This window comes from Acanthopagrus latus, chromosome 3, assembly GCF_904848185.1.
Source record: "Acanthopagrus latus isolate v.2019 chromosome 3, fAcaLat1.1, whole genome shotgun sequence".
In the NCBI taxonomy this organism is placed as follows: domain Eukaryota; kingdom Metazoa; phylum Chordata; class Actinopteri; order Spariformes; family Sparidae; genus Acanthopagrus; species Acanthopagrus latus.
Genome location: NC_051041.1, coordinates 8,376,815 through 8,391,638, shown reverse-complemented (window position 1 = coordinate 8,391,638; position 14,824 = coordinate 8,376,815). Strand labels below are relative to the sequence as shown.

The 14,824-nt window shown below is 41.9% G+C and overlaps 1 protein-coding gene across 6 annotated transcripts in view; it reads left to right on the top strand.

Annotated features, from left to right (window-relative positions):
• Positions 1–14,824, top strand: part of rbms3 (RNA binding motif, single stranded interacting protein) — a 282,075-nt gene that overhangs the window by 57,425 nt on the left and 209,826 nt on the right. For 5 of the 6 annotated variants that reach the window (XM_037092868.1, XM_037092870.1, XM_037092866.1 and 2 more), the window contains exon 3: positions 6,788–7,000. In XM_037092868.1, coding sequence (XP_036948763.1) covers positions 6,788–7,000 — 213 coding nt within the window. The remainder of the gene's footprint in view (positions 1–6,787; positions 7,001–14,824) is intronic. The other variant, XM_037092872.1, reaches the window with a different exon arrangement.

Genomic DNA, 14,824 nt, shown 5'->3' with positions numbered 1-14,824 from the left:
TTGAGGCTCTGCATCCGCTTCACAGCAGCAGCCCCTAGGCTCACGGTCCATCAAAGCATAAACATGTGTCAAGGCCAAGGAAAATATTTGGAGAAAAGGATAACAGACACCAAAAGTTGTGAAGTTTACATGGAGAAAGGTCATATTATTGTTCATCAAGGATTTGCAGAGGTCAAACACTGACTCGGGAAGATATCCCTCATTCTGTACCCTCTGCACCTCCACTTCACATCCCATTTCCTTCTTTACACACCTTGAAAGACTCAGGGTAAACAGATTTCACACAGTCTCTTTGAGCTGTGTTCATAAACAGTTTGGTGTTCCACCTAATACCTTGAGATAAATGTGCTTGAGGATGGGTACGTTTTGTATCTCGTTCGTCTCTCGAGACTAGAGCAGATGCTCTAAACAAGCAGGGTCATAACAGTTTGTATGGGGACTCCAGTCAATAGAGATTTCACAGTCACATCAGGGTCAGTGCTGAAAACTTAACAGTATACTACACACTCTAAACTTAGCACAGCTGACCTCGAGTACAATGCTGTACTGCCTGTGTGAGTGGCCGTCACCAACCCTGCATATGATATCACCCTCTGACCCAGTTGCCTTGGTTTCCACCTAATCCGTGTCCCCCCAGACTCTCATCATCGATTGCAGGAGTGTTTTCTCTGAGTGTTGTTGGTAGGAGTAGAGCGGAGAGGAGGGAAAAAGAAAGGGAAGCAGTGACAGAGTGTGCACTGTTGGCCTTGCCAGCCCTCTATGCCCTGGTTTTAGTGAGCATGGAGGCACTGGGACTAACTTCTCGCTTGCTCATTCCTTCCCTTTTTCAACTGAGAGCAGCCTGAAACCTGTCAGACTTCCCACGCGCCAGAATCCACTCATGCCCTGCCACTGTGTTGCCTTGGTTACGCTTGAACTTGGTCCTCTGGTATTGGATAAAGGATGAGGGTGGGTGGACAGAGGTGCCATTTGGGATTGTAGGTGCCACTGCCGTTGACCCGCAGCGGCCGTCGAACCCTCGCCTGCTGCGTTTTGCCAGGAGTGACAGTCACAGCCTGCGTGCTTGGCGGCGGGAAGCTGACTTGTGTGAGGGGATGAGGATTGGCAAATAAGAGCGACTGGTACAGAGGAGGCCATTTCACGCAACACAGCTTCCAGGAAGTCAGTCATCAGGATGCCAAAGGGAAGCTGCATCTCTTTCATAGCCGGCCAAACGGAGCAACCAGCCGTGGAGGGCCCTCTAGAAGACAATATCCCCTAACTAATGCCATCTGGGATGACTTTCCTGGTCCTCGTACTGAAGCGTCTCACCCTTAAACCAGTCATTTCAACCTTCATTTGAAAAATGCTTTGGCACTTGGCTATTTAGCCATTTGCTCTAATATTTCAGGGACCTCTTTTTATTTTCATTTGATGGATTTTGAATATGACTCTTCATGTTTTTGCGCCAGTGCACTGGAAGTTATTCTCCATGTGTTTTGTGTGAAATGGGAATATGGAGATGACACAAAGAGGAAAAGAGCCCTTTTGGCAGCACTCCAGTCTCTTTGAAAAAAAAAAAAGAAAAAAAAAAAAGATAAGCCAAGATAAGACAGTTAGGCCAACAGGAAACCAGGACATTTTGATTTGGATCTGTGTTGTGGGAAATCACCATTTCTGCCCTACCCATGTATTCAACAGCAGCTGTGGGGCACGGTGCCTTCAGGATGATCAGATAATCACTGTACACTGTTATTAAATACATAGAGGAAGGAGAAAATGCACAGACTGTTTGTCAAGATGTTTAGTTTTACACCTTGAGATTATGATTACACCAGGAGATAAAATTGGCGAACAAAAGAGTATCTGCTACCTTAGAGCGCTTGATTCACCCTGCAAGAAAGTCAATATGCCGAGTTGAAAATCATAAAATGGTAGAATTTCACAGAGAGCCATGAAGACATATTGCTGTAAAACTTTCTGTGATACAAAAGCAATGTGATGTCTTGGCAATAGACCACAGTTTGGCTCCTCAATGCCGTACCAGAGTGTGTTTTTGTTCTATTGTGTAAAAATTCCATGGCTTATACTTCCTGTAAAGCGAGGGATTGCTCAGTAGGACCATCTTATTCCTCAAAAGGAAACCTCATGCGGAGGTCTCATCATAGCTTTGGGGTCACACAGTGTTCACATAGAAATCACTGCAGTGAATGAGGGAGTTTTGCACTACAGGAATCATGAAATAGGCCAGTTTAAAATGGTTTACTTCCATTTCCAAGGACTTTAACACTAGCATTACTGTCAAACTTGGGCTGGATTTAATTTACTGTCTTCTGAAAGAGCAATAATTCTGCAGTCCATCTGGAGAGTTACTCATTATGTTTAATGACAAAAAATGAAATAGTTTCATGAATTAAAAACATTCAATAAGGGACGAGAAAACATACTGTCTGAATTGAACTGAGGTTGACCCATGGTTGGATAACTTTGAGTGCTGCACATTATATTAATGCACCAAGGAGCAGTACTTACAAGAGTTGTGTAATTCACAAAGGTCTGTCTACCCTGACACCCTTAACCACGCAGTGTCATCAGAGAGAAAGAGGAGAGGGAAGAGGGGAATCGCTTAACTAGTGAAAAATGGACTCAGGAGAGGTGCTATGCTCTGGTTCATCTCAGCATATTAATGGAGCCACGACCTTCTCTCGGTTTTTCATAGCGGAAGGTGAAGCATTATCCTGCCTCCACTTGCATGTTCAGTAATAAATGTTGCAGATAACGTCCTGTCTTGCTGAAGTAGTTACATTTTTCTTCGCGCATCAAGAAAATAATGCACATCTTTCTATTTTTGGCATGTATTATGATCTAAGGTCCACGTGCCGGAAGAGATATTGTTATGTGAAATGGCTGTGGAGCAGAGAAATGCAGCTGTTTCTCAAGGTTTCAGGATACATTTAAAAGGTTGGACTAGTTGCTCTTTCAGCCTGAATAATTTTCCGAAATGTTTAAGTGCAGATCATACCTTGTTTTTTTTAAAAAACAAAATACAGGTGTCCAACTCAAAATGAGGATTTAAAACATTTGAATTGAAAAATCGCTGCAATCTCTAAGTAATTTTGATTAAATTATTGTACGGTACAATAAATGCATTTGGCTGTCATTTATTTGTCCTTAAAATCAGTGACTGCAGTGTTTATAACTCAAGATCTTCCCTGAGAATCTTCATGTGTTTAAGTATTCTTCATTGTCAAAGAAATCCAATGATAGTTGTCTGTCCATGATTACAAACAGTAACTACTAATAGCCAATTCACCCAGTCTGCCAAAATGAAAACAACTATTTCAACGAAGAACACAAGGCTCAGGTCGCACCCCACCATTAACTGCCCCTAATTTGTGGGAACTGTTTTCAAAACTATGTTTTAACTCAGAGCATGATTATCCCCAAATCAAAGTAAGACAAAGAATATCCATTATTATTTAACTTTTTCATGTTGCACCATCAATATTGTTTGGACAGTATTAAGTTTCAGAATGTCCCATCACAAGGCGGCCGCAGGGTTAGGGATCGGGTCGGTCCTGTCAGAGGCAGACCCCACAGTGTCACGGTTTGAACAGCCCTCCTTTACATGAACTTGCTGTTTGTACTGCTATACTAGTTAGAGCTAGAGTCATCGCTGTCAAAACACCCAAACCTAAACCGAATTCCAACCATATGAAGTCTAAAAACCTTCTCTTGACCCTCAAACAGCCAAACATACAAAGAATATGATTGGCTGTTGTTTATAAAAGTGATAACAGTATTTTCCTTCCTCAGCACCCCTCTTGGTAGATTTTGAGCAAATCAGCCCCAGCACAAACTGCTAATAAACACATGCACACACTCACAAACACCCGTAGACACCAGCCAGTACACACACATCTGTTTGCCTGCATGTAAAACATTCCCCCCTAGGAGGAGGAAAAGCCTTGTGTAACCAGATCCGATTGGCCCTTATATAAAATGGAGAAATATGGGCAGAGTGTAGCTCTCTGACGAGCCGCTGAAAGTCTGTGACATGAATCTGAGTCTGGGGACCAATCATGCATTCCAGTCGAGGAATGTCAAGACCCTCAGATCTCAGCCTCATGTTGAAACAAAGCTCTGCCCCTGTGATATAAAGGGGCGAGTATCTTGTCACTCATGCGGCACAGCAATCCATCAATGACTCTGTTATCGCGTATAACTTAAATGCATTTAACATATCTAAGAGTAATCTCTCCCATGAGATCAGGTCTTTAACAAAACACCTCTACGTATATGCATTTGTTCTTAAAGTCTCCTTTTTGGCTGCATAATGGCCTTTATAAGGCCGATGGAGTTTGTTGCATGGCTTGGGGCAGCAGTTAAACTCTACGAACTGGTGAATACTTGCGTTAAAGTAGCAGCTTTGGCCATGCAGCTTAATGTACCATACGTGGGGCTCCTTCCCTTCTGGCTTTTACAGTGGCTGTATAATAGAGCGAGAACGTCTCTATAGCACTCAATAACTTGCATCAGTGGGGCATAGCTCTAAATGGTGATGTGTTGTCAGTACAATATATCCTGCCCACACACAGTTCTCAAATTTTGACCCTATGACTAAATCCGTCATTTAAAGCCGGAGAGAAAATAACAACACTGTATGTTTGATGTGTCTGACAAAAGCGGGGAAAAAAAAAACAAAAAAACCCCAACACAAACTTGCTTGATTTTTTTTTTCCCTTGCAACTTGCCATTTTTATATCCGTCTTTTCAAAACCTGATGACTCAAAATCAGGACTTTACATATTTGTCCTTTTTTTTTCTCCCAGGATGATTTCAGAACCTCAGTGGGCCTCTTTCATGCTCCTCTATGGACTCCACGGTTTAGTGTATAAATGAGTTTATCCTGCTTTGGGGGAAACGGCTGCCTCCTGTTTTATATTAACGTGAACCCTAAACCTGTCGTTATATATCCCATGTATTGAGCTGAACTTCGACTTACGTTTTCCCCCTCCGGTTCTTTCGTGATGAAGAATATGAGACTGGCGAGCTTTCTAAGCACAGCTGTGAGTCTGTATCGCTGCCAGCGCTCTCCCTCAGTAACCCCTGTGTGGGATGGCCTCTGACCTCAGTGAAAATCCAACAGGGGCTAAAGGGGTCTGTTAATGCACACTAGTGATGTACAGATGTGCTTTATTCAAGATGGGTTGTCTTTGCCCCACACACCATTCGCAAATGTAAATTAAATCGTAGCCAAATGGTCTTTAGATTGCATCATATTTCATATGATTTCATCAAGGTAGGAAATATAAATCGGAGATCAGTGCAGAATTAATGATCCAATAAAAACTCTTAATTAGTTGAAATAATTCTTTTTATATTTCTTTAAGATCTCTGTTGAATACATTCAGAGTACTGATTATATTAAAATCATTACAAATTATGATTTTCATTACTCAGTAATTGTTTTGTGAATACATTGTGTCAAAGAGAAGTCACCAAATGATTGTGGCAAGTAGCTCCTATAGAACGTAGGCCTACTACTGAAAAGGGATAGAGGTAGTTTATGTTTGATAACCTCATGATGTGAGGGATCCCTGCAGAAACATGCTTGCCAGTATATGGAAATCTCATTTTTTAAGTGCCCTATATAAGTATAAGCATTGACTCCAATAATCTAATGTTGGACGGACTTGAAAATGCATTTTTTTTTTTTTTGAAAAATGTACCTCAAGAATGAATTGATCACCAATTGTCAATCAGACTTTTTACTGTCTCGGTAAATAGTTGACGTGTATAGACTTATGCTTTCAGTTTTACGTGGCACATTTTTTCCTAGTAACTGAACAGAATTATAGACAACATTTCATGAGATTAAATGTCTTCCCAAATTTTATGGTTTGTGCCAGTTTGCAGTTTTGTGACAGTTCATTTCTCAGCTAATAGAACAGATTTTTTGAAAAATTACATATTTGAAAATTTTCAGCTGAATGATTTTCATTGGACGGCGAGTGTACATCTATGTGATTGGCCACCAAGGAAACACTTTATGAATCTGCTCAATTCGTGGATACCTGCTGTTTGTAGATGTTACACAGGTTAAAACAAACTAAGTGGCATTGCTGACCAAAGTTTGCAAATACTATGGTATTTGCTCTGGGTCTTGTTAAAATGCTACGGAAATGCTCTTATTTTTCCTTCTGTGCTCCAGTGGCCATGATAGCCCAGGTAACCCATCTCGGAGTGGCATAAGCCAGCCTGTCAGCAGGTTCAGTCCTGTGTTTCCTGGACCCTGTTGTGTACCCAATACATAATGCCACACTGGGAATCCCACTGCCAGGCTGTAATCCGAGCATCTTATCAAACCAATCAGCACTTTTCCAGCAAGAACACATCTCGACCGTGACAGAGGGGGGTTACACAACATCTGGCGCTGCTTGTAGAGAGGGGAGGGGAGGGAGAAAATGAGTTGCGGCTGAAAGGAAAAGTGTGAGAACAATCTCGATGCTCTGGCATGGAGATTTTTTAGATCAGCAGCACGTTCCACTTTCTCTTTCGATACAGGTCAGTGAGCGGGCAGTCAGTTGTCAGTACTTGCCCGCTGCAGACTGGAGGCTGCTTGCAGTTATGCTATTGATGTTCTTGACGGTTACATTTGTCACTGCGCTCCCTCACAGCTTCTCTCTTCTTCTGTGTCTCTCACCCATACTAACCTCTTTGCTTTCCCATTTTTTCCCCAAATCTCCTATTTCCTCTTTCTGTTTCTCTTCCCTTCCCTTTTGTTCCTATCCTTATTTCCCACCAGCCCAGTGCAGCGGTGAGAGGTTACCACAGCAGCAAGGCAGCAGCCATGAGTCCAAGCCTTGGCTCCAACTGGACCCCTGGTAGCGGTGGTGGTCAGGGGTCCAGGAGCTACCCTTCCGTCCCCCGTGCAAGTCTACAGAATTACCTGTCCCAACAACATCACCACCCTCAATCCACGCACACGAGCTATGCCTACTGCCCAGCCCATACAGCTGTGAGTACAGCAGACTTCTTATTTCTCCACGTAGCTCTGTCTCCTCTAACTTGTGCGCTGTGCTCATGTCTTCGAATGCCTCTTCGCTCTCTTTGTCTTGCTTTGTGTTTCCAGTCTTTCTCTCTTTCTCTCTCTCCGGTGTCCATTAGTGGCTGCACCTATCGGAGAAGCTCTTATGCACACAGCACATTCTCTTTCTCCCTCTCCTCCCGCCCCTCCTTTCTCCATCTCTTCCCTTTAATCTTTCCCCCTCTTTCCCACACTCATTCCTCCCAAGCCCTCATTGTGTGTATCACTTCCTCCCACCATTCCTTCCACCCACCTTCCTCCGCTTTATCTCTTCCTTTCACCCTCACTCTCCCTGCAACTTAATTTGTTTTTCTTTCATCCATCTTCTGCATCGACAGTGCAATGAGAGACTAATTGAGGTAGAGACACTTTTGGATGGCTTCCCTTGTCATTATCCTTGGAATTAATTGCTGTTCTGCAGTCCGTTTGATTTGACTTTATTGGTGCGATCTGGTTTTCTAATGTAACGTTTGGGGTGTGACTGGAGCTCAGGCATGAGCCAAATTGCGGAATTTTATTATCGTCATGTTGCTGTCACAGTCACAGAGCTGGAAACAAAGATTTGGCAGGTCTTCATTTCTCTGCATTTCCTCCTCTGATAAATGTATTTACAAGGCTTCACACCAAACCTTTCTCTCATTTTCCATTACAACACTCTGATATTCTCTCATCTTGCAATGCTCACCACTTAAATTCCCAGCTGCTTATTTTCCAGCATGTTGAGACTCCCCTGAAGTGCTTGCATGCAACGAGTATAGAAATTGGATCGGATTTAGATACGATAATCATCTCTGTAGGTTGGCTCCTGGTTGCACAGCACGTTGCGTTTTATGTTATTCCAGAGATATAAAAGTACACATTAATTCAGGACTACCTTCTTGCAAGAAGGAAGGAAGGTGATGTGTGTTGTAACCATCACCACCAATACAACTATCATCGCTTCTGCTGCCAGGCAAGAGCAGCAAACAGGAAGTGAAAAAAGAGAACATTCCACCAGACAGATAAAAACGCTGTGGCTGAAGTTGCGGTGGGGTTTTAACACATGTTTTTGAGAACATCATGGTCTTTTCCGCCTCCAGGGATCACGGCACTCAGGAGTCTCACTCATGCTGTTGACTTAACTGGGCTGGTTTGTCCAAAAGCTGAACAAGCATGTACCCACACCTTTCTGACTAAGCATGAAGTTTGGTTTTCTAAGTGTCAAAAAAAAAAAAATCCATCCCGAGACTGAAAAAAGACTCCACAGTCATCTCACCAGATGTCACTGCTGCTTCTTGTCACATTTCAGAAAGTTGCACCCACCTGTAGGCTCAAAGTCTTACATTTCTCTTGCGGAGGTGTCATTATCGTCACTCCTCACTTCCTGCTGTGCTGAGCCAGTCGCATCCTTGTTGGGACTGACAAGCCTCGACTATAAAGATCAACCTGGAACATATTCCACGTTCAAATACAGTAGATATTTTATTGGAGGTACTGGAAAACTTTTTTGTATTGGTCCGGAAACTAAGGTCATCATATTGATGGAGGATGATTAATACCCCAGTTCTAGTTGTGGTGGTGACAATGTCGTCATCTTATCGCTACCACTTTAAAAATAAGTAAAGAAGGAAGCAATACAACTTGTTTTTGATTATATAAGTCAGAAAATCTGCTGCCAGAACAAGTGTAATTTGACCTAAGCTTTCTTGAAATAAGATTTAATTCATAAAAAGCACAATTAATTCAAATAAAATCGAATTTGCAATACGGCTAAGTGCGATATCCAAGATAGATATTGCACCAGAGATGCTCTGGCTGACTGTATGTTTTGAACAGAACTCAGCAACTGTCAACTGTCATCATCATTTTGATAATTTAATTTGTTAGTCAAAATAATAAAAAATGTGATGCGAGATGATTATCATTCCGACTATTTGCAAATCACAGAATCACGGTATCAGCCCCTATCTCACTAAAATATTACTGTCAAGTGTTTTATATTAAATGTAATGACATAGATCGATTATAGATTAGACAAATACACCAGTAAGATTCTCATATTTAGCAGTGAACACTTGATTATGATGGACACTAATATGAAGTTGGACAGATTTTTAAAGTAATTGAAATAAAAACTCAAAATTAATGTCTTCTCCTCTGGGAAGTCTGTGATCTAACAATGTAGTCTGAAGAAGAACTGCGTCTTCTTGCAGCAGGATGATCTCTCTTTGTATTGCATCACTGTTTATAATATCTTTTTTGTAGTCTGAGACATTCCAGGAAATACACTTAGGGTGTAACACAAAGCCATCCGACAAGAGATTTATAGTCTGAAATTTCCCTGAATGGATTTGGAACAGCCAACACACTCCGGAAACTATGCGCAAATTCACAACAGACACACTTTGTCTTTTTTCATTCCCTTTTATTCTTGATCTCCACTTTGTTGTCCCGTGTGTGTGCGTGTCTGTCTGTTTTTGTGGGATGTTCATAGGCAACATGTCCCACACATTGCCCGCTTAACAAGTCCTGGGTTAGAGATCGCCACGGGATCATCAAACGCTTGCCCTTGTGTTGACCCTTCTATCGTCGAACCGTACTGACTCTTAACGCTTTAACTAGCCTGTTTTCATGGGACAGCGGGGACAGTTGTTTTCTTTTCAGCAGTTTTCATTTCATCCCCACAGAAAGCAATTTCTCCCCCCACTATCATGCCTTCGTCCTGGGCTGTTACGAGTCAACACTTTGGCCTCCAGAAGGATTCGGAGTGCCTGGAGATGGCTTATCCCGACACTTACAACAAACAAAGGCATGGTTCCAGCTTTTGAGTCAGCCATGTTCATTTTTACAGTTTCTCATACACAACGCATACTGTATATGGCACAAATCACAAACAAGCCAACACAGCCTCCTTTCTCTTCTTTTCTTGCAGTCTCTTCTTCCCCATTTATGCCATTGTTTTTATTGCCTCCCTAAACGCTATTATATTTCCAAGCATATTAGATGCAAAGAATGCCTAACAGAATGGGAAGAAAAACAGAACCGATAGCTCAGCATGTGTCTGTCCTCTCGGCTGAGAGAGGTGAGTAAATAAAGGGAGAAAGAAAAGCAAGCGAGGATCCAGCAGAGATCAAGAAGCTTTGCCTCCAGTGGGTTTGTAATTACAATGGAAGCGGATACATTTCCACTCTTAATATGGTGGGATGAAGATCCCTCGGGGGGGGAAGATGGTATGACAAAACAGCATCGTAGAAAGTCATGTAGAAGTCAGGAGATGTGACTAGAAAGACGGTCAATGACAAAGAGCATGTTATTTCCTCTGAATATGCAATCCTAACACCTACAAATTAGTTTTTGCTAACTACATTTTTGTGGAGACTATGGTAATGAAGCAGCTGCCTCACAAGTTAGAGTGAGATGGGCTTTCATAGATTTTAATGAAATGTCTCAGCAACTATATAATTAATCGCCAATGAGTTAAGTACACTTATCTTAATGATTGGTGATGATATTCCCATCACACTCACCTGTACTTTGTTTCTAGTGCTAATCAGGAAGTGTTAGCAAGCCAAGACAGTTAATTATGATAGTGTGTCTGGTATATTTTACCTTTTAAACCTGTTAACATAGCCATGCCTCACAGAATGTATTCATTTTCATCTGATTGTTATCTGGATTTTTTTAACCAAAATGTATCTGGTCACTTTGTTCAAGGATCTGTCATTGGGCTTTAACAGTGATGTCACCCTTGTGTCTTATCTCACATCAAATGTGGCTTCTCTCTGTGTTCCATAATCAAACCACTAAACAGGTTAGATACGAACCGTGGTGAGTGCACCGGCCCTTCAGCTACTTTAGTGTAATAAAAGCTGACAAGCTAATGATTACACATGGTGTTATTGGATTCCTTACTTAAAGCCACATGGGTGGCAAAGACTCTTATAGCCTCAGCCTCATGTTATAGATTTTTCTCGTCTATGGAGAATTGATCACAAGTACAATGGAAAAGAAAAGGAAACATTCTGTGTAAGTACTATACTCTAATTGGTGTCACAAAGCCTGTTTATGGGTGATGGCAATAATGGTGGACATACAATGTCAGGTAAAGTGTATACACTGTAAATTGAGTTTCCATTCTGCTCGTGGAGTGTTGCTCATGGGATATTTGATATGCGGATTCTAGCCACTTTTTTTCTCTCTCTTTCTTTCGCTCTCTCTTGAGTGCATATAGCAGAGCACACAAGCCCATACCAAATATTCTGAATTTCACTAATATTCATCACCCTTCTTTATTGTTGTTTTACCAAAGAGCCTTTTATTTGAGAAGAGTTTTACATTTCCTTTAGTGAGGAGCAAAACTGTTTTGCATGAAAAAACAACAAAAAAAAATCTTGAATTGGTTAATGTGCTTCGAAAGCTCATTGTTACTGTGCTGGTCAATATATTTCTCACTTCATTTTGCATTAAGTTTTGGTACCACGTAAACACATTTCCACATACTCACCCCAACATTGACTACTATTGCTACAGAACTGTCACCATGTTATTGTGTGAGTAACCTGCAGCAGCTCAGACAAATGCAACTGGACAATGACGGGGGTGATGGAGGTTTGGATTCTGTATTCAGTCTTTGAAAGAAGAAAAGGGATGGAGGTAACAGTTTCTGCCTACGTCAACGCCAACAGCTTCAACATTTTTCTTTAGCATGTTTTGTGATTCCAGAGTGTGCGACTGCACGAAGCAATGAGACATTGTGGTAAAAGAGCATGTGTTCTTAGTCAACTGTCTTTTCTTACGTAAACCCGCCTTTTTATGTGACCCCCGAGCTGTTTCATTTCTGATGGTATGCATCTTTCAACAACTATCTCCAAAGCGCTTAATATCCAGATGTTTCCCACATTGCGCTGATCATCCTGGTCTTCTCAGTCCAGATATTACTCATGTTTGTGATAGTGTTTCATTATTTTGCATGTCAAGCGTGCTCGGGAATCATGGTCTTGCATTTACCCTAGCTTAACAGCCATGTTGAACTATTTGACTGTTAACAACTGGGAGGAATTGCATGACCAGCGTGGTCTAGTTCAGGTAATTGCATCCATGTAGTGTGCTTATAACCAAGTTAATCAGAGCTCATGCAGATGTGGGTGTGTAATTGCTGGAGCAAGCAAGAGCTTAAGTCCTTTGGCCATTGGTTTTGTTGTGACAAGATATATGCGGGAAAAATGGGGTGGAATTCTGAACTCAGGGGCCAGCCCGCATTGCGTCTATGTATTGCTGCAGAGTTCATCTCTCTTCATAACATACAGATAGAGACACACACACCTACACACGTGCTGCAGGGGACAAAACTAGCTTTTCCCTACCGGAGGATAACAAATACTCCACTGCTGGGGAAGTGGTGCAATAGCTGTTGGCTGGCTGACCGTTTCTGTATGCTCTCCTTCCGTATGGGGATTTCTCAGCTTATCAGGCATAGATAACCAGACACATTTTTCCAGTAATGAAAACATTTGAGTGGGTTATCACCCGTTTATCTGAGGACATGGACATCCCTTTTTGAACGCTGTTTAATCCGGAGGTGTTGTCCGGGCAAACTCCAGTCGTTACCTTATTAGACTTGCTGAGCACACTCTGGCCAATCATTCAGTCAATACAAAGCTGCTAGTAGGGATTCCCAGCACATCTCCAGACCCACAAGGTCTCTGAAACGTCAAAGTAGAGACACAGAGGGACACTCTGAGATTGTGAGAACATAGGTGATAATCAGAGAGAGAGGAACAGTGAAATTATGTATTATAGTATGTATTATAATCAAATCCCTGATTGTGAAGTGCTGGTCTGCTGTCTTTTACATGAAACTAAAACTAGGATTTAACTGCAATAACTTGTTTGTTTATATCCAACAAGAATATGTTAATTAAAGGTATCATGAAAAAATCATCCTCGTATAATCATCAGGTGTAAGAATGACGTGACTCCATCACACCAACCCACCTTTTCATCTGACTCTTTTTGTGAGGCCCAGGCTTTGGCACAACCCTTGGTGTTGTGATTAGCTTAATTAGCCATAACTCACAAACACCCATTTATACAGGCTGACAGATGACACAGTCATTTAGCTGAATGAATGGCCTGCCTGCTGGCAGCGGGTGAGGCCTCATCCGCTGGCTGATGGCCTGCGCAGGGCAGTTGAGTTGAGGCTAGTTATCTGTCGATCGCACAGTGAAGCAAAATAGTCACACCTCCGAGAGTGAATACGCAAGTAAGGTGTTGGTAATAATATTCCATTGAAGAGAAAATTAGGTGAAAAATAAATTCCTTATTGCGCAGAGAGGCAGCAGATGCAGATCTGTACCTTACATGCATGGCGCTGAAGGGGGGGGCAGCCGTCTGCCGACGTTATGATGAAGAACATTAGCTTATATTTTAAAATCTGAGTCTCTTTCATCAGCCCTTGAATGAAGAGCATTGCTCATTCCCCAAATACTGCAATGATTCATCTTTGCCACGAGCTAGAATGGGCTTTGTCTCAGTAATTAATTTAGCTCTCGGGACAGCAGTTGGAATGAGTCGTGTCTTCAAGGCCTAATTAAAAGAAGATTGTCAAACATATTCTAGGTCACACAGCTCAGAATCTCCAACCATTTAAAAAGGGATTTTTAGGCACTGCCACCTCGTCCTTCGTGGGCCATTTTGCTGGCTGACAGATACAGCATGGGTTACAGATTGAAAAACAAATGGTTTTATTTGTTTTGTTGATTTCTTCTGGCATCACTTGAAAATTGAGACACTAGACATTTTGTTTATTATTGGCTGCCGAGTCAATAACTCAATCCACTTATGGCCTTGCGTGTCCTTGTGTGTGTCTGAGGATTGTTTATTTGAAATCTCTGAGACATTTCATGATTCCGATTTGTGGAAAACAGTCGCACAATTAACCTCCTACACTCACCAGAATGAGAATGTAACAGGGCATGAAAACCTTGGGTGTAGGAATCACTTTCTCTAAAATAACAGGCAAAATTGTAGTTGGAAAAATAGATGTTGGTGCCACATTCATCATAACACATCAGCCTCAGTCCTCATTTTATTGACCCGGTCAGACCGACAGACTGACAGGCAGGAAGTGTCTATCTTATCTGTCCTCATCATGAGAATCAATGACTTTAGTTACAGGCACAGAATGGCTCTAACAGTACACACACTCAAACTCACACACACACACAGGTTCTGAACAATTAAGCGTGAGCTGTCGGGCTTAGTGCCTGGGTCCATTGTAAGCGCTCTAAACCTGTTAGACTGTGACAGACCATTAAAAGGCTGCCAAGGCTTCCTTAATTTGCTTCAACAGTGCACACTGAGGCAGAGTGACTGAGTGCTGTGAGTGTGTCTCTGTGTACAAGTGTGCATTTACTTCTTATGACACTCCGCCACCACCACCACCACCACCACCACGCCCCCTTCCTGCGACCGTCGCCTCCACAGCAACACTTAAACACATGCACAGTTTTACAGTATTAACACCATCAAAATCGCTGCAATATATCTGCCTGCATATTTAGTCTGGAATTATCTTTTAATGGCTAGTGCCTGTGTATTTAGCAAAATGCATCAAACCATTAAAACTCCTGACAACACTAATGCCTTTTTCTGAGTCAGTGTATTCTGTAAATTGTTAGAAACACAATGTAAAGAACAGTAATTATCTTTGCATTGAAAAACACTGCTACTCCAAATTGAATTTATCAGTTTATATATTGCTGATATATACGTCTT